Source organism: Vulpes lagopus, chromosome 8, assembly GCF_018345385.1.
Source record: "Vulpes lagopus strain Blue_001 chromosome 8, ASM1834538v1, whole genome shotgun sequence".
NCBI lineage: Eukaryota > Metazoa > Chordata > Mammalia > Carnivora > Canidae > Vulpes > Vulpes lagopus.
The window spans coordinates 2711418-2734443 of record NC_054831.1 but is presented as its reverse complement, the minus strand read 5'-3'; the positions used below and the strand labels follow the sequence as shown (position 1 = coordinate 2734443).

Sequence of the window (23026 nt, the reverse complement as noted above, 5' to 3'; positions counted from 1 at the left end):
AAATGTGATAAAATAATACACTAGAAAAAAAAAAAAAGAAACCTTTATTTACAACCATGGGAGTCCCACAGGAGTACACGAAACACACAGAATGTGCACACACACGATGAACCTGTGAAGTCAATACCATGCCGCGCTCCCGGCCCTGCTGCGCCCTCGCTGCCCCGCCAGCCCTCATGGGGACCCTATCCGCACCACCATCACGGTAACGTTGTCCGCAGAGCCCCGCTGCACCGCCTTGTTGGCCAGCCTGTTGCAGGCAGCTTCGTAGCGGGCATCCACTGTGGGCTTCCCTTCCCGGCTCTGGATCTTTTCATCCTACCGGGCAGGAAGGGGCACCGGTCAGCGGGAGATCCCGGTCACCCTCTGAGATGCCATCTCCTTGAGGGGGCTGCTCCCCGGCTGCCATCAGGGCAGGCAGCACACATGAGGTTCACACCGGCAAAGTGGCCCGGGGGACACCTTCGTTCCAGAACCCGAGCGCAGCTCCATAGCTGGCACACGCTGGTGAGCTCTCTTACCTCCAGGCAGGACAGGATGAAGTTCACGGCTTCTTCTGGGGTGAAGACCTTGAAGAGGCCGTCACAGGCCAGCAGAATGAACCTACGACATGGACAAGAAATATAACTGGGTCGTGGCAGCAAACGTTATAAAATGGTTTGGTGACAGAAATAAAATAAATACTTGTCAAGATGCTCAAAGGCTAAGGAACTTTATTCTTTGAGAGAGAGAGCACGAGCTTGCTTGAGTGGGGGCGGGAGGGAAGGAGGGAGGGTCAGACTCCATGCTGAGTGCAGAGCCTGATGCGGAGCTCAATCCCACAACCCTGAGATCACAACCTGAGCTCAAATCAAACTGGCTGGTGCCCCAGCCAAGATTTTTTTTAAAAACCAATTTAACTCTTACAACAGAAATTGAAAACTACTTAAAAACATTTACAAGTATGGAGAAAAAAAAAAAACACAAAAAAAACAACCAAGCACCTGGGTGCCCAACTCTTGATCTCAGCTCCAGTCTTGAACTCAGGGTCCTGAGTTCAAGCCCCATGTTGGGCTCCATACTGGGTGTGGAGTCTACTTCAAAAAAATTTCTTTTACAGCTGTGGTATTACCCATCAAAACTGAACTACCCTTCTGTTCATCAACATATGATGATGGATTATTAACCCAAGACGTTCTTAGACGAAATCAAGGAAAATCAGGAATAAAAACATGAGGTGTTGTGGCAAATCCACACTGCGTTTCCAACACCACGTGACCGTGTAGACCTGGGGCCCTCACAACCCTCAGGAACACTCTGTGAGAGTCCACGACCCCAGGGCAGACGGTGGCTACCTCCACAGGAGGATTAGCTCCCTTTCGAGCCTCTCCTCTGGGCTCCCAGGGAAGTCCTGGTGAACCACGGAGGACTGGAGGTGAGCTTCCCCACAGCGCTGAGGCATCATTTTTGCTCCAACACCCAGGTCTTGCTCTTCCTTCTCTGACGGGGTACTCTGTCCTCGCTGATCACATGGTGTGCCTGGAACCCAGCAGGCACAAGGCCGAGGGGGCCTCTCCTGCCCCCTCCAGTTTGGTGAGGACCCTGAGTGACCCAAGTGACCCATTACACTAACCCACGGCTACAACCCAGAGCAGGGGAATCCGCACAGCACGCACAACAGGGGCCTGGGGCACGGTTCAGAAAACCAGAGGGGCTGGTGAAAGCCTCCCAAGACCCCATGGTGAGCAGGTGAACAGCGTCTGCACAGAGGCAGGAGTGGAGACCGGGGAGGGGCGGAATGGGCAGGGCCGTGCGGAGGCGGCACAGCAGAGAGCAGGACTGGCAGGGGCTCCTCATGAGCCTCCCCACCCCACCCACCCCAACCTTCCACAACTCCTCACTGAGGGCTGCCCTGGCTGTGGCCAGGCATGGTGCCATCTCTGCAGGCAGCTTACCGTGGCCACCTCTTTCTCCACTTAGCCTGGCTCTGCTTCAACGCCACCCCTGGTTCTCCACCAATCACGTGCTAAAAGCCAAACTCCTCAGCATGGAGCTCAGGACCTTCACAACCTGTCCCCAGAGCTGCCTGCTGTCACTCCTCCATCACTCTCCAGGACTGGCATCCACCTGGCAGTGGGGCATACCGTCCTTCATGGCTTCCCTCTGCCAGAGGCCCAGGGATATGGCCCGAGCCTTCCAGAGCACCTCGTGCTCCCCTGACATATGGTGCTGGAATCACCCACTCACATGTGTGCTCACTCACCTGACTGGGGAGCCCCCTACAGCATAAACCAGTCTGGCCATCCCTGCACCGCCAGGCCCAGGGAGTGCCCCTCACGGGGCCGCCCCCACCCTATCCAGAGTCAGAATACAAACCAGAAGTCGGGAAGAGACCACGTGTACGCACACCTGTGCCTGTGGTACGGTGATGTTACCTGTCATTGGGGGTCAGCTGGCAGCGTCTGATATCTGGCACAGAAGTGACCCCACAGCGCTTGTACTGCCCATCCCCGATGGAGCGGGACACCTCCAGCACACCCAAGACACGACCGTCCCTAAAATGATGGGAAAAACAAAGACTCCATCTGACAGATCATGGGTTCACAGTCCTTACAATTTAATCTCAAAAGCAGAGCGAAAGATGGAGCCTGTGACATCTGCGTTATTAGCCAGCACTGCCCTCTCTCGGCCTCAGAGACGGCTGCGTGTCTTATGCTGAATCTTCACTGCTCTAGATCATGAATATCTGCGCCGTCCTGGACACCTCAGCCCAGGGCACCCTGACAGAACAGCCCAGCCTCCGGCTGGCACGGGGCAGCACCCAGCCTGAGCTGCTCATCTGCCCACAGCCAAGCTGGACTTGACAGGCCTGGGTTGGGACCTGGCTTTGTTTTTACCCGAAAGCTCCTTTCGGTGATTTGAGCATGCAGCCAGGACTACCAACAGCTGGAATAGAAGACAGTTTGTGTTCACACCTAATCAAACTTGGAAAACACCTGAAACTGACTATTCCCAGATTCCAAAGCAGGTTTTCTTCACCTGGGCTATGGGGTAGGATTTACTTTAAACGTATTAGCTGCAATATTCTGTATGTTGAACTTTTACCTCTTCTATGTTTAAATGAGACATCCACAGATGGGAGGCGACCTATAAAGAGGACTGCATGTCACCAGAGTTCTCTCAGCAGGAGGAGCCCCGATGCCACCAAGAACAATTCAGGTGGGCCTGCATGCTCTGCAACCTCAGGCAGCTGCAAGCTCCCAGGCCCTCAGACTGTCACGTCTAAGCCACAGAAGGCACACGAGGGACACAAGAGTGCTCAGCAAACCCCAAAGCTGTTCATGGGGGCTCTGTGGAGGTTTCCCAAGGGAACAGGAGCACTAGAAAGCCTAGATGGATGGATGGGTGTGGCAGGAAATGCCTCACTGGTCCCAGCGACTGCATGGGAGTCAGAATCCAGCCTGGCTGCCAGCTCTTCACTGTGGCCCGTCACCCTCCCGGTGGGCACAGCTGAGTCATCAGATGGACCTGCTGGCACCTGTGGACAGCCGAGCAATCTTCTCGAGTACAATCATTGAGGCGAACAGCAAGAGGGGTTCAGAGCACAGAGCAGAGCTGAAGAGTGTGTGTATGTGTGTGTCTCGGCCTCGTGAAGGCCATTCAGGAAGCAGCACAAAGCACAAGCCAACAAAGTGCCTCTTCAGTGTTCAGACACCAAGCGCGGAGGTACTGGGTGTGGACCCCCACCCGAGTCATGAACCTGCCTTGTTTCAAAGACTGAGTGGCGGGTCCCAAAGACCCGCTAATGCCAGCAACTCCGTACAGAAAGCACAGGACAACTCCCGAGCTGAGGAAGGAAAGCTGCTTTCCTCTGTTTCCCGGCAGAGTCCCACACCCAGTGGGCCCCGCACCGCTGGAGGGACTGTGGAGAACAGGAGCCCAGAGAACCATGGACCCAGGAGAAGCCACATGTAACTCGGAGCTCGATGGGCAAGCTGACCCACGCTGTGCCCGAGTGTTCCAGCCTGGAGGAGAGGAAACACACGCGAGCAACTTTTCCTGAGAGACTGCAGGTAGATGGGACACCGGTGGCCCCGCACCACCACAGGCCTCCACCCCCGGCCGAGCCATGCAGGGCGCAAGGCCAGGTACATGAAAGCAGGCCGGAGGCTGGGTTCAGACAAAGACACGGCAGAGCAGGTGGGGGAGCAGGGATCTAGGCGAGGCCAGAGAGAATCCAACCGCCAGTCATCCTCTCCTGGGGGGTTGCGTCTGCGGGCCCAGCTTCACGTCACGCAGGCTGCCTCACGCACCCACACAAACAGGACAAACTGTTAACTATTGAACCTAGGCTGTTGGTAGGGTAATGTTTCACTCTTTCAAATTTTTTGTTGAAAAATTTTCAGACGAATTGTTTTAATAATCCAAGTGGGAGAGTGTGGAGGCAAAGACCAAGCAGGCTGGCCGCCCTGGCCTCTGGCGAGGGATGGACCAGAGCCCGGCCCTGGGGCTCAGAGCGCCGTGAGGGGCCCATCCAAAGCCAGGCGGTCAAAGCACGTCTCTGAGGCAACCCCCCGCCCCCCGCTTGTGGTTAGTGTGGACTGGCAAACAGTAGCTGCCACACAGCCGACCCTACTGTCGGCCACAGGATGGTCAATGTCAAAATCTTTCCACAGAGCTCAGGTGAAAGCAGAATTGTAAAGCTATGAGAAACTTCTGAACAAACTCCAAGAGTCCTGCCTGCTTTCCAGGGAGCCGCTGGCACCACTGGCCAGAATCGCCTGGAGCAGCAACAATGGACCACAGGGGAGAAGCCGTTTCCAAGGACAAGCAAGTGCGGTCTCACGTGGCTACCTTACTGCTCACTCGTCCCAACAGAACATGACACCCGAATGGCCAAACTATAAAATGACCCAGAAGACACTGTGGCCATACTCCTAGCGCAATGTCCTTGAAGTGCAATTCTCCTACGGTACAGAAGACGTTAGCCTGGGTCAGCTACCTTAGAGGCCCGGCACGTCTAAACCAGGGCAGGCACGTGGCCGTCAGAGACGTCCGGAGGTGAGACGGGGCCGCACACAGAGCCGGCTAAGCAGGGCCCTCTGTGCCAGGAAGCCCAGAGACGGTCTGCACGCGCTACAAAGAGCTACTGTCTTCAGCACTTCAGATTTTCTCTCTGGAGAATTTGCCTAAAACTGTAGCTTATTCAGTTGTGACAAATGAATAGCATTTAAGAAGGTTCCTATGCACAGAGAAAATGTTGCAAATGGAGAACTTGGATTTGAGGCAGGCCGCCTCTTCTGCGAATGCAGGGAGCCATGTTTCTGGGACTCTCTTCTGCTGCCACTTGGACATAATGTGAAATCCTGCAACATCCATTCACCTGCTTCCCCAGGTTAGACCTCGAACCGTCCCATCTCACTGCAGACTGCGTAACATGGAAGGTTCTACCCTCAGAGGTCCCACAGCCACTCTTACAGGGGCCGGCCCTCCTCCCCTGGGGTGCCCGCCAGTCCCCGTCACCTGACGTTTCCTCCAGCCTTCTGTATTCTCATTCGCTCTTCGTACTGTGTGGGATTATGCTCCTTGCTGAGGCTTAAGGCTGCATGCTTCTGACTCTCCTCATTAAAGCGGCACAGGATTGCCTGGGAACATGGAGATTACGACAGTCACGAAATTCAAAGTTACCAGGTAAAGACAAAGCTTTAACAATGGAATTTCAGATTTAGTCTCCTGTTGACAAACACCAGTTCGGAGGATCAAGAAATGTCACGGCAAGTGTCACAGGAGTCAAGGAGAGAAGCCCTGGCTGGTCTGCATCTCAAGTCTGGGGACAGCACCACTGGCTGAGCATAGCCAGCGGCTCCCCCACCGTGGGCTGCTGTCTCCTCACCTGGGACACAGAAGGCAGCCACCTGATGAGCATCAGAGCCCCTCCAGGTGGCACTATTCCATGAGTCTAGGGGAGGCAAAGATGGGGGCAGGCGGGTATGCTGACCAAGTGCACCTCTGTGCTCTCCCACCGCCACATCTGTCCTGTGGGCACTTCTGGGAAAACCTCAGTCTTACAGAGGAGGAAGTCGAGGCCCCGACAATAGTCACGGAGCAGAGCCAGGATACAATCATGGATCGGACTCCAAAGTTTTTCTTTCCCCCCTGGTATTCCTCATTCTATTTGTTAGTCTAAACACGTGCACCCAGGATCGTCCACCAGAAAATCACCAGAATAAAGACCCACTAGGCACAGGGACTACCTGTGATTTCACTGCTGACATTTATTTATAAGTCACTCTAATAAGATGTGGGTGGGGACAGCAGGTCTGCAGATGGCCCCTGAAAAGTGGGAAAGGTCACTTCGTCACTGTGACTGCTGACAAAGCCCGAGGCTCGCTCAACGTGGCAACAGAAATGAAGGTCAGGTCTGAAGGGGGGTGATGAGGGGAGCCAGGCTGTAGGGTGTCACCCTCCAGCTTTACATCATTCTCCACAACTTGGCTGGAACACGGGGTCACCAGCGGCAAACAGACCTGAGTTTTCCTCTCTTGGCCAAGTGGCCTGGGCTCTGGACAAATGGCACATCACCTAGCACTTCTCCAGCTACTTTTGACTTTCTGAAATCACAATTATTTTCAGGGGCAAGGGTAAATCCTTTACATTTATTATTGTCTGAGGTCGGAAAGACGCAGCTGAAAAATATTTGAGATTTGCAGACCGATGGCCCACAGCACCGAGACAGAGTGTACACACACTTCACAGGGCCTAAGCGTGCCAGAGAACAAACTGCCTTAAGCGTGCGTGGCTGCTGGTCCCCCACCCAGATAGTGGACTCTGCAGAAGGGCCAGTAGTAGCCCCACACGCACACAGACTTCAACCCAGCCAGCACTCCCATCCTGCTGCGCCCGTGCTGGCCGAGGGGCCGCCCGGGGAGTGTGCCGCTCTCTCAGGGAGCTCCAGAGCCACGTACCCGACTATCTCCCAGGTTGGCGATATACAGAATGTTGTCTACGGCCAGAACACACGTGGCAGTGGAGCCATCTTTCCAGGCAGGCTTCCTGGAGAGAGACACATCAGAAGTATAGTCACCACCAACAGGCCACCAATGTCGAGACTCACTTCCAGAGCTGACTGCTCAGTGTCTTTTATGCTTCAACATGGAAGGTTTGATAACTTCAGACTGTTTCAGATCTAGTTAACAGTTACGAGAGCTTACGCAGGCTAGGTACTTTTCAGACAGTGAGCACTGTATTAAACTGCCAGAAGACCTAAGTTGTGTTTAAGGAAAACCACACATAGACACACAGACACCACTCACACGTCTTTATGGGGCCACACTTACTGGCTTGAAGCTTGTTTAAGGAACTCTTCATCAGTATGCTTAAAAGTGTCCAAAAGGCATCTCTTCACGGTTTTCTCTACACTGATTACATCTCCTATCACAGAAGGAACAAGACAACACATTCTTAAGAGGAAATTCTGCTCTTGCTGCCATTTTGTTTTTGTTCCGTGACCAAGAATATCTTTACGTCCTCACTGGCAAGGCAGGGTCCACCTAGCAGCCTCCTCACACACAGACATTCCACGCAAGGTGCCACCACGAGGACAAGTCCTGTGCCAGCACCCTGCACGTCCACCACCTGCTCACCTCGGGACCCATTCCCCCCGGCCCCACCTTCAGAGACCACTGGGGACTCTCCCACATGGCTCGTCTCCCCAAGTTACACAGACGACAAACACCAAGACAAACACAAACCGATTCTGTTCTCATCACACCTTTAGGAAATTTCCTGATTAAGTTCTGATGCAGATTCTGTGCAGCAAATTTTGAGGCTCGGATTCCTCCATGTCCATCAAAAACAGCAAAATATGAAACCCGAGTACTGGAAGAATGAACCGATGGTTAGAGATCTTCACAAAGATTTCCCCTCTCCACTAAGGCCTCTAAATCTTTTTTTTTTTTAATATTTTATTTACTTATGAGAATGAGTACACGCATGAACCCACACGCAGGGGGAGTGACAGAGGGAGAGGGAGAAGCAAGCTGCCCGATGACCAAGGAGCCAGATATGGGACCTGATCCCAGGACTCTGAGATCATGACCTGAGCCAAAGGTAGACGCTTCACTGACTGAGCCACCCAGGCGCCCCAAGGCCTATAAATCTGATCTCAAACAATGAGCATTAATGACACAAAGGATATCCTCTGGTAAGACACCACACTGTCACAAATGAAAAAAAAGGACACAGCATTAACAGAGACAAATGTTGAAATAACTTTCATGGTATTCTCATTTTTAAAAATTTATTTACTTGAGTAAACTCTACACCTTGGGGCTTCAACTCAATCTTGAGATCAAGAGTTACATGCTCCACCGACTGAGTCAGCCAGCAGACCCACATTTTTAACTTTTAATTTAAAAAAATCACAGGGATCCCTGGGTGGCACAGCGGTTTAGCGCTCACAAAAATTGGGGTGCCCGGCTGGCTCAGTCAGAAGAACATGCAACTCTTTGATCTCAGGGTTGTGGATTTGAATCCCATGTTGAATATAGAGATTACTTAAAAATAAAAATTAAAACATCTTAAAAATAAAACAAAGTTAAAGACTCACTTTTTTTTGCATAAATCAAGACCTATGAACTGAACTTTCAGTGAAGATGAGAGCTTTTTTCTATTTAAATCAGATTTAGTTTTAAATGCTAACACATCGATAAACAATTACTGATCCAAGACAAAGAAAAACCTCTAGGAGAGCAGAGGGTAATTCCAGAATTGTTAGACTGATTCAACATTTAATTCCGGAGGTCCATTTTACCACTCATCCCTTTTCCCCTTCCAAACTCTGCCAGAAAACGTGCATGTATGAAATAAATGCTATTAATGATTTGAACTGTTCTGAGAAGAATAAAAATGCCTATGAGAAATGACATTTATCCCACAGTTGCTTTTTTAAACATGTTTCAAGTTCCTTTTCAACAGAGACATGTGCCATGAGAGAAAAACCTCACCTGGTTCCTAAGCCAGAACAGTTCTCTTACACGCATGGTACTTGCTGGGGGTGGTTTAGGGATCCCATTAGATCCACTCCCCTGGGGCTCTTTACCAGTCCCTTTCCTGGCTTCTAAAGTAACTCCGAAGCATACTCCAGGTGAGCAGTGGCAGCCTAACAACAGTCACCTCCGCACATGACCAGGTATCCTGCAGGCTCCAGCACACTGTATGCTGATGACCAACTAGTGTCAGTTAATGAACGTAACATACTGATTGTGTGATTATGGAGACCTGCTGGGGTATACACTATGTAACTGTGTAGCACACACATTACTGTACGTGAATATATAACGCATGCTAACCTACCTGGGTAGGACAGACCTTCATGTCCTACCTTCTGGTTGTCTTCCTCCATGCCTAACACAGCTTATTCAAAGGCTTCACTTGAGTTTGTACAGTTGCAGGAAATTTTTCACTGGTTTTCTTCTCCCTGACGCCATTTCTGCTTTTTGTTCTTTCGGGGCCCTATTATACCAGCAATCCTTGATTCCCACAAGCGGCTGTAATTAGCAGCTTCCCACTCTACCTACTGGCTCACAGAATAAGAATACTCCCTGCTGGAGGCTCTTCAGATACTGATGAAGAATACCACGCCCCAAAGACCCACAAGGTGGAGAGTCCTCTCCCATTAACAGTTTTCTCAACTTCAGCAGGAATGACACCTGGGGCTGCACAGTTCTCTTCTGCGGGGCTGTTCTACATACTGTGGGACATTTAGCAGCATCCTGAGCCCCCCCCCCCCCAGGAGATGTCAGTGGCACACCCCTCCACCTGACACCCAAAAATGCCAAGGAGGGGAAGTCCTGTGCAAAATCAACCCCTTCTGAGAACTACTGACACCGAACCCAGCGGGTCCCAGTGAAATGACATTCTTTCTAATGAATACAAACTGAGCACGGTCCAAACCTCCAGTCAGGACAGAGACTTATGCCAAGCAGGCTTGCTGGAGCATGGACACTCACATGAGGGACGATGGGGGCCTACATTCCTCCGTGATGTCGTTCAGGATGACGTGGGCGTCCTGCATCTCCTCCCGCTCACCCTTCCGCTCCGCCACATAGCCTTTCAAACCAAAGATCACTGAGGAGGCTAAGGAAAACAAAACAAAAAGCCAATACAAAACTGTGCTCTTCCCTCCAGAAGCCCTAGCCCCAGAGCAAATGAGAGGGAACTCTGGCTGTTTCACTCAGTCACGTCCTAATTGCGCACATAAATAAGCTGTACCCCTGGAGCCTGCTACATCCCTAGCTGCACGCCTCTGACTAAAATCAGACCACTGTTGGACAAGGACAGTCTCCAAAGCTCAACAATGAAGAGGAGGCAGCAGAGGGCAGCACACTAGTACAAACAACTCTGGCTAAGGCATTAAGTCAAAGTACCAGAGCAAGGAATGTGCTGTCATCCTGAACCGGGGCAAGGAATTCTGTACCAGCCTAGTTGAGGGAAATGCCAGGAAGTAGAGTTTATCTGAAATGCCCTGTTGGACATCTGAAAATATTGATTTCTGTGCCTGAGGCTGGTAAAGAATTTGAGCCAATGATAAGATAGGTACTTCTACTCCAAGGAAGAGAAGGATAAAGGAGCCCACAGGAGGCACAGCAGCCTATTTGTATTTAATGGCTAGGCTAAGCTCATTTTCAGACACCCTAGGGCCATGTAAATACTAAAGTGGACACTTTTCACAGAGCCGTTGCTGGTAGGGCACAGTGCTTTTGATCCAATGGGCAGCGACAAGGTGAAGACCCACCCTTACACTGAGCTAGTAATAGTAATAACCCTGTCGCACACCTGCCAGGCCAGTGTGCCTATGGCTTTTGTCTCAGATCTCTGGGGGCACAGGAGAAAGTGGCCTGGTACAGTGTGAACATCCACAGCCACCTCTCTTTCACTGATCTTCTCTACTGACAAGTTACAAAGCTGATGACAAATTTCGACTGCTCTTTCTAACCTCAGGCTCTCTCTTGGGAAGTTGCCTGCTAAGCTAACCACAGAATTCAAAGTGCTTGTCCACATGCTGTGAACAGAGAGGGAGCCTGGGAGAAAGCGGGTGCAAAATAACAGAACAGTTAGAGATGGTCAAGTCAAACAACCTCAGTGTTTTCACCCCTGAGGAACAAATGCAGGTTTCATGTCTGACCAAAGGTAGGGTCAAGGATGAACAGGGAAAGGAAAGAGAGGAAGCATGAGTAAACTTGGAAATCTGTTTGCAAAGAGAAAGCCCCACCAGCTTCTCAAACAGAGACACAAAAAGGAAGCGCCACAAATCAGAAAGCGGAGCTCAACTTTGCTCTGGGTTGTTTTAAAATATGAAGTCTAATACATTTGTTTTCAAACTGTCTGAAAACCTTTACAAACTTTCTTTTCCACAAGCTCTTCACTGCCATTCTTCTCTTCTTCAGAAGCTTTTCTCTTTGCTCCTTTCCCTTCACTCTTTACCGTCTGGGACATCGATGTGTCAAGAGGACCTAGACACAAAGAAAAGCCAGACAGAGCCACAGCTGTAGATGGGTAGAAACAGTCCCTGGCAGCCCAAACTCCACCCCAACCCAAGAGACAACAGAACGTGGTGCGCGAGCGCGGGCAGAGAGGCAGGCACAGTGGTCACTGCTCTGACTTTGAAGGGGGGGGGCGTGTGCTCAGGGCCCTCACAGGAGGAGGGGGCGTGGCACCACAGGGTAAGATCCAGGTCCTGCCCAGACCAACTGTGACGGGACTTGCAAGGGAGGGCTCTCCGTGGTAAAACACAGAGCCCATGTCATTGGGGCTGCAGCATGCATATGATGTCTCATATCCACAGGCTCTCATTTACAAACAGGGAAGTTTCCAAGATCTGCCAAGTGACACATCCTAAACAAGTCAAAAAATAGTACATCCCAAAAGGGGGTTAAAATGAGGTCAATGTCAGGCTTTGAGAACTCCTGGTATCATGAAAGGCAAAACACGACTGCTAAACCCATTCACGCTTGCAGAGGGATGAATGTGTACTGCAAACAACGCTAGGGGCACCTGCAGTGTGCACCCGTTTCGGAAGGAGAAAAGTCTCATTTTATCTCAGCTCAGCTGCTCAGAGAGGTGTGCCCTCAAGGCAAGCTACTCAACCTTCCAGCCTCAGTTTCTTCATCTGTGACACAGGGAGGGTACTGTCATCTCAGAGGGTGGCTTTAAAGCCGACGGGGACAGGTGTGTAAAGCATTTATCACGGTGCCTGGTTCATCATGTATCCAAAAAATGGCAGCCACCGTCATGATAAAGGGCTCTAAGTATCCTCTGCATTTCAGTACAAAAGCAGGCAACCGTTATTCAACTATTCTTTGCCAGACATTTCTGGGCACTGAGGAAAAAGGGAAGAAAATGTCCCTGCCCTCAAGAAAAGTCAATTACTTGCAAAAGGACAGGTGTCTGCAACAGTAGGACATAACACATATGTCCTGTCCCACATAATCAGGCACATTAACTGAGAAAAGTTCACGGATGTTCCCATACTTTCCCCCAGAGGCCTCTCTAGTGGCCTCCTGTCACTTACTGTTTGTTCCTGCTTTCCCAGTATGTATGTAAAACAATCTTCCTCTCTTTTAACTTGCAAAACAGAGAACTTTTTATAGCTTTGTTGTTGACTCCTGATTGAATTACAACGTAGTCAGAGAATATGGTCTGTATATGAAATCGATTCCTCATGGCACTTACTTTATGGTCTAGAATGTAGTCGATTTTTGCAAATAGTGACTATGTCTTCTCAAGAAATCCAATATATTGGATGCAAGGTTAGATTCTATAGCCAAAAAAATCAAGCTCATTAATAATGGTGCTGAAATCTTCTATGTTGTTACTAGTTGACTGTCTTTTGCCCTGTGAAGAACTAAGGCATAGCTACGGTACATTTACTGTCTTGTGTTAAATCTGTTAGGAGCCCTGTTTGCACACGTTAACTTTCACATTAACTTTCATTATAAGAATACTGTCCTGGGTGGCTCAGTTGGTGAAGCATCTTCTTGGGCTCAAGTCATGATCTGAGTCCTGGGATCGAGTCCCCATCAGGCTCCCTGCTCAGCAGGGAGTCTGTTTCTCCCTCTGCCCATCTCCTCAACTCATGCTCTCTCTCAAATAAACAAACAATCTTTAAAAAAAAAAAAAAAAAAAGGATACTGCCTTTATTGCGAAGGCTTTAGGCTTAACTCTGTGAGAATGCTGTACTGCTTTAGTATGGATACACAGCCCTGAAAACCTGAGAATTCTTATGCAAGATGATTATAATAACTTTTTTATAAATACAGGAACTTTTCCTAATTTAATTTAGACAATCTAGACTAATCCTGATGATTTTTATGTAATAAATAAAAAAAAAAATCTACTTGAAAGGTAGCATGTGGGGATCCCTGGGTGGCCCAGTGGCTGAGTGCTTGCCTTCGGCCTGGGGCATGATCCTGGAGTCCCGGGATTCCACATCAGGCTCCCTGCATAAAGCTGCTTCTCTCTCTTCTGCCTCTCTGCGCCCCCACCCCCCACCGTGTCTCTCATGAATAAATAAATAAAATCTTAAAAAAAAAAAAAAAAAAAGAAAAGAAAGAAAGAAAGAAAAAAAGAAAGGCAGCACGTATTCCACTTAATGACATAAAGAAGGTTCTTACACCTGAAGAGAACTGCATATGAAAATAGCCTGCATTCCCCGTTTCCCCCTTACACTCCCATCCTGCACCTCCTGCCCTGCCCCTACCAGGGGAATTCCCTGTGAGAAGCTCCCAGTGTGTCCACATGGATGAACAGATCCATCACTGTGACAACAGACAGGAACCTCCTGTTTTCCCCTCTACCTACCTGGAACTTCCCTCTACCTAACTGGGATGTTATGGAAACAGGTGGAACCAATGTTTATAGGCTTCACAAAAACAAAATCCAATCAATACAGAGAAGTATAAGGACTGACTAGAAATAATCAACTAAAGCCTTGACTTTCAAGAAAATTCCTGCACAGGGTCTGTGCCAGTCACTAAACCACTGTCATTCAGATTTATTTTCTAAAGATCAGAATTTAAAAAAAAAAAAAAATCAGAATTTTTTTTAATGTACGTGTCATGAAAGACAATACCATCCTTATTTACAGATTCAGGGATATTAAACATATTTTAACTATTTCATATATTTAGATACTTCTGCTGAATATATTTAAGTCTGTCAGGAACAGACAGTGGAAGAGGCAGACTCTGGTTTTTTTTTTTTTTTTTAACATCAATAACAAAGTTCAAAATGACTAAATTCTTAATTTTTAAAGTTATTTGCAAGAGGTTGAGCCCCAAGTAAAAAATAATCACCAAAAACTGATGCAGGTATTCTTTTTGCTTCCACCTGATGGTATCTATGTATTTATTTTAATAAATCTCATGCTATACTGTCATACTAAACCCTATTAAAAATCTATTAATAAATACATTTTACATAAGAATAAAATTTTTATGCACTATTTCCATCAGCACACTGAATTTTTTTCCCTACCACTTACCTGAATCGCCACTGCTGGCTGGTGGGAGATCATCAAAAAGCAAAGGTCCCCCTGACCCTGAAACACAGCAGAACATTTAGTGAGCCCACAAAACCTGGGTGAGGCTTAAGTTTCAGAATCCATCCCACCAGGACACCTATGCAGGTCATTGAAATAAACTCAAAAGTTCTCGTGTCAATCCAATGGCAACTCATACCTCGGTAAATAAGATCTTGAACCTATTTTATTTAAAGGTCCTCTCAATTCAAAGGAAACAAAAATCTGCCTGAAAGAGTTAAGTCTTATTTCAGCTAGTAAAATAAACACTCAAATGAACCAGAGAAAACTGCTCAACACTTTAACGCAGTTTCTCAGGGCTAGCGACTAGCAGATTTTTCTGCCTTACCTGATGCCATGGATTCAAAACTTAAGACAGTCCAACACCTAAAACATCTGTGTGTTGAAAATGGGGGAAAGGGAGAAAGATTCAGACAACTACAACCCCAGGATGACACGTTGACACACACCTGGGAGAGCCTGAAGACTGTACCTGAGTCAGTACTGCTGGCCGGAGGCAGGTCATCAAAAAGCAGAGGTCCTTTCTGAGCTTCTTTGCCTAGAACACAGAGCGCCTACTTAAAAAGCATTTGGTCACCAGCCAGGGCAGGTGTTCAAAGGGGGAGGTCTTTTAAGATGTTTGCTATTAAATTCAAATTTTCTCCTCCTTCTTGGACAAAATTCTAAAAAGTATTTTCTTGGCAGCTACTTAGTATGAACATTTGCTTCCAACAGTTAGAGTTAACATAAACGTAGTGAAAGACGACACAAAGGCATCTGAAGGGTCACTGGGTATTTTGAGAAAAACAAGTATTTTTCTCCATAATTTCCTTCCTGCAAGTAACAAACATCGAAAAATTTTTTCAAAAAAATGAATCCTGGGGGGGAAAAATACTGATTCTAGAGCAAGAAGACAATTATTTGGTCCCTCAAGACAAAAAGTCAGAGACAGAGGTCTCTCTGCCTGACCAAAGATCTATGGTATTAAAAGTTGGATTTTAAGAGCATTCTGAACAAACCACCCACGAGGATCTCAAACAAATGAGCACAGAGAAGGTGAGAGGCTGATGGAAGCAAATCTGTGTGGATGTAGCATCCCCAGCACAGTGCCCACTTCAATTACTACCTATGGAGAAAATGAGGAATTTCAGATACTCCAAGATAAACTCAGGAGAAAGCCAGGGGAATTTTTAAATCTAAAAACCTGAAGACCAGGGCTCCTGGGTGGCTCAGTCGGTGAAGTGTCTGCCTTCGGCTCAAGTCATGATCTCAGGGTCTTGGGATGGAGCCCCACATCGTCCAGCTCCCTGCTCAGAGGGGAGCCTGCTTCTCCCTCTCCCTCTGCCCCACCCCCTGCTCATGCTCTCTCTCCCTCCCAAATAAGTAAAATCTTAAAAATAAATACATAAATAAAAACCTCAAGGTTTACACCCTCTTTTGGTGTGTATAAACATAAATATACATAGTACAAACATACACAAAAATATAAAGCAAAGTTTTATACTCAATTATCCCTTTCCACATAAAATCTAACCACCATTCCTTATTCTCCAAGCTTTCCCCAAAATTTCTATTTCAGCTATTAAATATATGAATTGGTACACAGGAACATGGGGGGAAACAAAGGGCTGAAGATGCAGGCATGCGCAGGCCCATCCTATGAAGTTTGCCCCACTTCTTGTTCCTTAGAGCTCAAGTATAGAAATGGACTCATTTAAAAACCAGTTCAACTGTATGCTCCAAAAGGCTCATCTACAGTGACCTTTTGCCTCTATGTAGAAATGAGCTGGGTATCAATTCTTCAGTTCTTAAAAAAAAAAAAAAAGGCTTTATTTCAACATATTGAGAGAGCACATGCCCACAGTGGAACGGAGGAAGAGGTACAAGCAGACTCTGCGCTGAGCCCTACAAAGGGCGATCCCACAACCCTCAGACCATGACCTGAGGCGAAATCAAGAGTTGGGTGCTTAAGCAACTGAGCCATCCAGGTGCCCTCAATTCTACTCTTTTAAAAACAAAAAAGGAGGGATGCCTGGGTGGTTCAGTCAGTTAGGTGTCTGACTCGTAATCTCAGCTCAGGTCTTGATCTCAGGGTCATAAGTTCAAGTCTGTCGCTGGGCTCCATACTAGGCATGGAGCATACTTAAAAAAATAATAATTAAAAAAAAAACACAAAAATCTAAATTAAAATTTAGAAACTCCAAGGAAAAAGTTCTTCCAGAGTTTTTAAGTCAAGTCTCTTAAATATCTGATAAATTCCTGATTGAACAAAAAAGTAACTCTTCTGCTGTATACCCTAATTCAAATGGGAAATTTCTACTCCATGAAATTATACTGTCATCCCTCAGGATTTCCCAAACTAAATAACTACAAATACTTTCATTTTTCTCACAAGTGATATAAACACTCTACAGGAGGTATTCAAACAGCAGCATCACGAGGACACTGAATGGCATTTAGAATGACCACTTACTCTGTAATCCTCCTCCAAGAATCCCTAATATTCTAGCAGGGCACTTTCAAGAGGAACCCAAACCAAAGTAGGTGTAAACATCAAACGCCCATTCTCCTACAGACTCACAACTGTATGGGAGGGCCGCCTGGGTGGCTCAGTTGGTTAAGAGTCTGCCTGTCGCTCAGGTCATGATCCAGGCATCCTGAGATCTAGTCCTGCGTTGGGAGGGCTCCAACTCCAGACTCAGTTGGGAGTCTGCTTGTCCCTCCTGCTGCACACTCTCAAATGAATAAAGTCTTTTTTTTTTCCTCGAATGAATAAATTCTTAAACAAACAACAACCCCATATGGGATGATGCAAAGCAAGCACCTCAGTGGGGCCAGAGAGCCAGGCATTTGGGAAGAGAGAACATCACAGGGAGGAGTCCAACCTGAATAGCAATCAACCTTTCCACCACTTGGGCCAGGTCAGAGTTTAATTTTCGAATTAAACTATCCATCTAAATCGTCTTTCCACTGCCAATATCCAAGGGGGAAGTCCTCCTTCCCAGGTAATACATTTTCAGTTCTTTTTTTTTTTTTTTTTTTTTTTTTACACTTTCAGTTCTTGCAAGCATTCCTCACCCAGAGCTTCCAGCTTAGCACCAGCCTGGCTTCTGGCTTCTGTCCTTTGGCTACAACTCTGAAATAGTGCCCCGATCTGAGCACCATCCCCAGACAGTGGCCCATCTCCTCATACTGAGTCGAATGAGCCTCCCCACTCCTTCTCACTCGCTCTGGAATACTCTGAGTGCTATTTCAATTAAACACTAGATCATCTCATTTTTTTGATCACATCTAAGAACGGCTCTTAAAAATAGGCCCTATTCCAGTGCTCTACACATTTCTAATGCACTGAATCCTTGAGTACTATTATTACTGTTCCTTTCTGAAGAGGTGACTGAGGCACTCAGGTGAAACTGAAGGAGAGCCAGTGAGGATTGGGCAGTCAAATCCAGGCATCCTAGTCTCCATCCATGCTCTTGCGAGGTGCCACACTGCTTCCACATACCATCTCACTCAACTGCTCCAACAATCCTACAAAGATAATCCCAAGGCTGCTGATCTCTGAAATACTTTTTGCATTATTGAAAAGATCACTTAGAATAGCTTATATTTGGATTCTTAAAAACAAAAACAAAAACTGTGGGGCACCTGGCTGGCTCCATCAGTAGAGCATATAACTCTTGATCTTGGGGTTGTGAGTTCTAGCCCTACATTGTGTGTAGTGATTACCTAAAAATGAAATCTTAAAATATAAATCTGTAAGTGATAGATGTTATAATGGAAACTTCTGATTAGCCAGAACCTTACATTCCATTTTGGATAAATAGCAATCCAAAGTATTTGGGTCTGCAAAATTAGACACAGTGGCACTAGGACCCAAAACTCTGGAATAAGGCCCCTCAAATTCTAAATATAAGACCCAAATAAAGAATGAAACAAGACTGAAGACAATTTTTCATTACAGTTAACCTCGTCTCAGTTTTGTTTTGACCTATCCATGTTCTGAAGCTAAGTCTACTGAAAGCTATACACCACGCTGAGAAAAATACTCTTGGGTTGATCATATTCATGTCAGCTGTACTAATACAGATACCATGTATTGGTAGGTACAATAAGTATTTTGCCTTAACTGTCCTTTATACCTGTATTTTTTTCAACTACAAAAGCAATACCTCTTTTCTAAACACTATAGAGGCCTTAGAAAAAGAGCCCACTTCCCCACTAAAGTAACAGGTGTTTCTTTCTTCTGAGCCAATGCACTTGTGTATGTGCATTTTAATTTTTAAAAGGCAGATGCGTACTACACAACACTCTCCATATAACCCTGTTCATGTAAGCCCTCAGGGCATGTTCCAGGCCAGTACGTCTGGGCCCAACAGCTCTGTGACTGTTCTGTGTGGGAGGCACTGCCGCTCATTGTCCAATTCCCTTAGGGATGGACACGTAGGCTGATGCCAGGTTCTCACATGACAATGATGCCACAGTAAACAACCTTAGACATATATCCTTAATCTGCTAGACTACTGGGTCAAAGGGTATGAGTGGTTTAAATGTGATAGATGCCAAAATGTGTTTCCAAAAAGGGTGGTAGTGTCCACTCCCAACACACTCGGTAAGAACGGCCGTTTCTCTCCATCCTCACCAGCATGCTGCCAATTTTTAATCTGATTGGTGAACACACAGTGCATTAGTGATTTGCTATTCCTTTCCTCTGTGACTGAGGAAACTAAGCACTTGTCCTGGCTGCTGCTCATTTGCATTTCTTTTTCCATAAACTGTCAGGATACAGCCTTTGCCAATTTCAAATGGGTTAGGTGTCTTTTTATTAATGTGTATGAAACTTTCCTTTATTAGGGATCATTCATAATGCGTACAAAATTATTTCTTTAAGGATTTTATTTATTTGAGAGAAAGAGAAGGGTAAGTAGACTCCCCTCCGAGCAGGGAGCCCAATGGGGAGCTCTGTTTCAGGACCCTGGGATTATGACTTAAGTCGAGGCACCTGAGCCACCCAGGCACCCCTACAAAGTTATTTTGTCTGTTGCCTTTGTGGCATTTTGTCCTGCAGAAATTTTTATTTTCACATGAGTTAAATCCGTTTTAATTTCTCATGAGTTTTTTTTTTCCTTATCTCTGAAGTTTTACAGTTAGTGTTTTGTTTTTTTCTTCTAACATCTTAACCTTTATTTTATATTTAGATCTCCAGGGGGTTTTTTTTGGAAGGAAGTATTTTGAAGATGGCCTACCACGCAATATTTACTTATTCCTGACGGCTGACTACTGGTTTTAAAGTATAGTGGTGTATCAACCTAGTAAGTGAAAGAACCACCCTAAAACACTTGAAACCAACTTACTGCCAAAGCAACTTTAAACCAGGACACCTTAACTTGTTTGGGGATTACCAATTATTAGCAGTTGATCTTAAAGACATCAATGTAGCACTTTTAGTTAGGACTAGGCTATAGCAGAAAAGTTTCATTCCTGATAGGGGTGTACTTCCTCTTTTAAGTGACTCATTACACACAAAAACTTGATTCAGTCAACAATCAAATCTGTAAATGCTGGCGTGAAAACCACTCATTTAGCACAAAATCTGAAAACACTTATTAACGCGTTCCTTCTACATTTTTCTTCAGACCATAAAAATTAAGAGGTTTGGAGGCAAGAACATTAGATGGAATGTTTAAAACAAAAATTAAAGAACAAAATACACTTGATGTGATCTGAACGCGTGAAAGTTCCTCTCTCTGGACACTCACAAAATCCAGTTAAGAGTGTATTTTTTCCCTTTTAAATAGCTGTTAAAGTTAACAGCTCATATACTAACATCTAAGCACTAGCACCCACTAAGCACTGACCATGTGCAGCACCTGTGCTAAGCACCCAACATGCAGTGCTCTCTCTAAAGCTTGCGTTAACAGTAGGAGGGGGCAATCCTATTTTACAGAATGGTCACAGAAGGTGGGGGTTAGTAGATTTGAAACCCGTTTGATTACATGTACAAAAACACTCTTCTCTGGGGCTGTGAAAAGGAGTAGGTTTTTTATCGTTCCCTGCATCAGCTCAGAAATTTGTGGCACCTGCACGTCATGCGTGAGGGTCATGATGGTGCAGTTTTTGCCTCATCTTCCCATCCACTTTGTGAAATCAACCTTATTTTCCTTTCATTTTACTCCACTTTTATCAATCAATATCGATTTTCTGAAACAAAGAATGGCATTTAAATTAGCTCTTCAAAAATCACGTTTCTTTTTTTTTTTCCCACAAGGTAGTGAAATCAGATGCTGTTCTTGTCCAAATGATTTTTTTTTTTTTAACTCCTAACAGGTTAAATCACATCTTGTCGGTTTTTTACTAACTGCCTGTCAGGATAACAGTGGACCCCAACTCTATCACACTCACGTTAGTACTTATCCCGCTCAGCTTCCTGTCACTTGCAAATTCAGAAAGCATGCCTTCTTTGTTTTTAAAGCTACTTTTAAAAATACACTCAGCCAAGCAGGGCCTGTGACGGCATCATCGGTGCTCTTCCCACAAGCCGGGAGCGGTTGGTTCACTAATCCACTTTCCAGGGAATGGGGGGTTTGAACACCATGGAGCCCCTCTGCTGCCCTGGCATCTCAGGCAGGGTTGGCTGTGCCCTATGCTCCCCACTGCTTTTGGGGGCAAGCTGCCAACTACCAACTTGTAAGCCTCAGTTGTCAGATTTTGTATCCTCTAAGGGTGCCTTTCTCCTGTGCAAATTAATTCCAGGTAAAAAAAAGTCAGGGAGTTTTTTTTTTTTTTCTTCTTTTCTTTAAATGCTAGGTTTACAGGCACATCTGCAAACCCAAATTCTATCCCAAACATATTCAGAGAGAAGGTATACTCCATCAACAGGATAAAGGGGGAGAAAGAGAAAAAGAAAAAAAAAAAAAAAATATATATATATATACACAAAGCCGGAGTTTTTACCTACAACTAGAACAATCTAGAAAGTGGATGGCTCAAAGACAGTTATTCGGCTGTTCCTGTACCGTCACAGTGGAAAGTGGGGAAAGAGCAACGGTACCATTACTGGGAATAATGGCCCCATAAGGGCCCAGCACACCGGACAAGCGGAGTCCAAGCCCGGAGGAGCAAGGGTGGGACCAACTTGCAAATTCAAAGAAGCAGTTTAAGCTCACCCCCTCCTCCACGCCGGTGTGCGCGGGGAAGCCAGAGGACTGAGCATCCCCCACCCCAACCCCGCACCCCCCAGATGGTTCCCTTACCTAGAATCTCTGCAAATCACAAGTCTCCCAGCGTCAGAGGCCCAATTCCAGCACCGCCTCCTTCCCCACTCTTCCTGGGCGCACGACAAGCCTCACTCCTCCGGGCACCCCGCATTTCCTGCAGCCCCTAACTCTGGCCAGTTTCGATCATAATCGCTTGCTTTCAGATTTGGCTTTGCAGGCGAAGGCCCCGAGTACTGCCCGCCCCACCCCCCCCCCGGCCCCCCGCTTCCTGCAGGCGGGCGGGTCGGAATCCCCCGGGGACCTTGACCACGCAGCCTCGGAGCCCCGCCGGGAGGCCTTCCCCGGCCCGGTGGGAGGGGGCGCCCGGAGATCGGAACTCGTCCTTAAAGTTTCCCGGGCCCGGCTCGGGAAGGAGACCCCGGGGCGGCGCGTCCCCGCAGGTGCGCACGCGGCCGACGGCGGCACCGGGCCCGGGCTCGCGGAGGCCCAGGCGCGCAGGCCCGGCGGCGCGGGCAGGACGGCGGAGCGCCCCGCAGCCCGGCCCCGCAGCCCGGCCCCGCGCGCGCGGGCCCCGCACACAAAGGCCGCGGCGGCCGAGCCCCCCCGAGCGCCCCGCAGGCCGGGCAGGCCGCGCGGCCCCCGCTCCGCCGCCGCCCTCCCCCCCTCCCCTCCCCTCGCCGGCCGGCCGGGCGGACCCCGCTTACCGACAGCCGGGCGCGGCGAGCGCTCGGGCTCCGGCAGGTCCCCGAACAGGTCCATGGCCGAGGCTGGGCGGCGGCGGTCGCGGTCGCGGTCGCGCAGCCCGCGGGCGGCGGCAGCGGCGGCGGCAGTGGCGGCGGCGGCGGCGGCGGGGCGGTGGCGGCCCAGGCGCCGTCAATCACGCGGAGGCGGGCCCGGCCCTCCACCAATCGGCGCGCGGCGTGGCCCGGCCGCCCCAGAATCCTGCGCGCGGAGGGGCGGGGCGGAGCGGCGCGCGTGCGCGCAGGCTGCGTTCGCGGGGTGGGCGGGGCCGACGCCGCGTTCGCCACGTTCCCCGCAGGCGGCGGGGCGGGCCCTTCCTGCGGTCGCCCCGCGCGCGTCCGGTGCGCAGGAGGCGGCTGCGGGCGGCGCGGCGGGGCTGGTGTCCGGAGCCGCGCGGCCCCTTGGCCCTCACACTGCCCCGCGGGGCCTGCTTCCCGGCCCGTCGTGGAGACCGAGCAGCGGAGGTGGCCCCGGGCGCCAGCACGGACGGCGCAGAGAACGAGGGGCGTAG

The 23026-nt window shown here is 48.3% G+C and overlaps 1 protein-coding gene across 2 annotated transcripts; it reads right to left on the bottom strand.

Moving 5' to 3' along the window:
• Nucleotides 1–27: 27 nt before the first annotated feature.
• LOC121497202 (ILK associated serine/threonine phosphatase) lies at nucleotides 28–22636 on the bottom strand. Of its 2 annotated transcripts, none has more exons than XM_041766505.1 (12): nucleotides 22479–22636; nucleotides 15051–15116; nucleotides 14522–14578; nucleotides 11373–11492; nucleotides 9990–10116; nucleotides 7751–7857; nucleotides 7317–7410; nucleotides 6945–7032; nucleotides 5503–5624; nucleotides 2415–2534; nucleotides 522–603; nucleotides 28–318 (listed from the first exon to the last, which is right to left on the bottom strand). In XM_041766505.1, the coding sequence occupies exons 1-12, from the start codon at nucleotides 22531–22533 to the stop codon at nucleotides 175–177; spliced, it is 1182 nt and encodes a 393-aa protein (XP_041622439.1). In that variant the 5' UTR covers nucleotides 22534–22636; the 3' UTR covers nucleotides 28–174. The 2 variants fall into 2 exon arrangements, with proteins under 2 accessions (XP_041622439.1, XP_041622440.1); XM_041766506.1 differs by having other exon boundaries at nucleotides 15028–15116; nucleotides 22479–22522.
• Nucleotides 22637–23026: the final 390 nt, after the last annotated feature.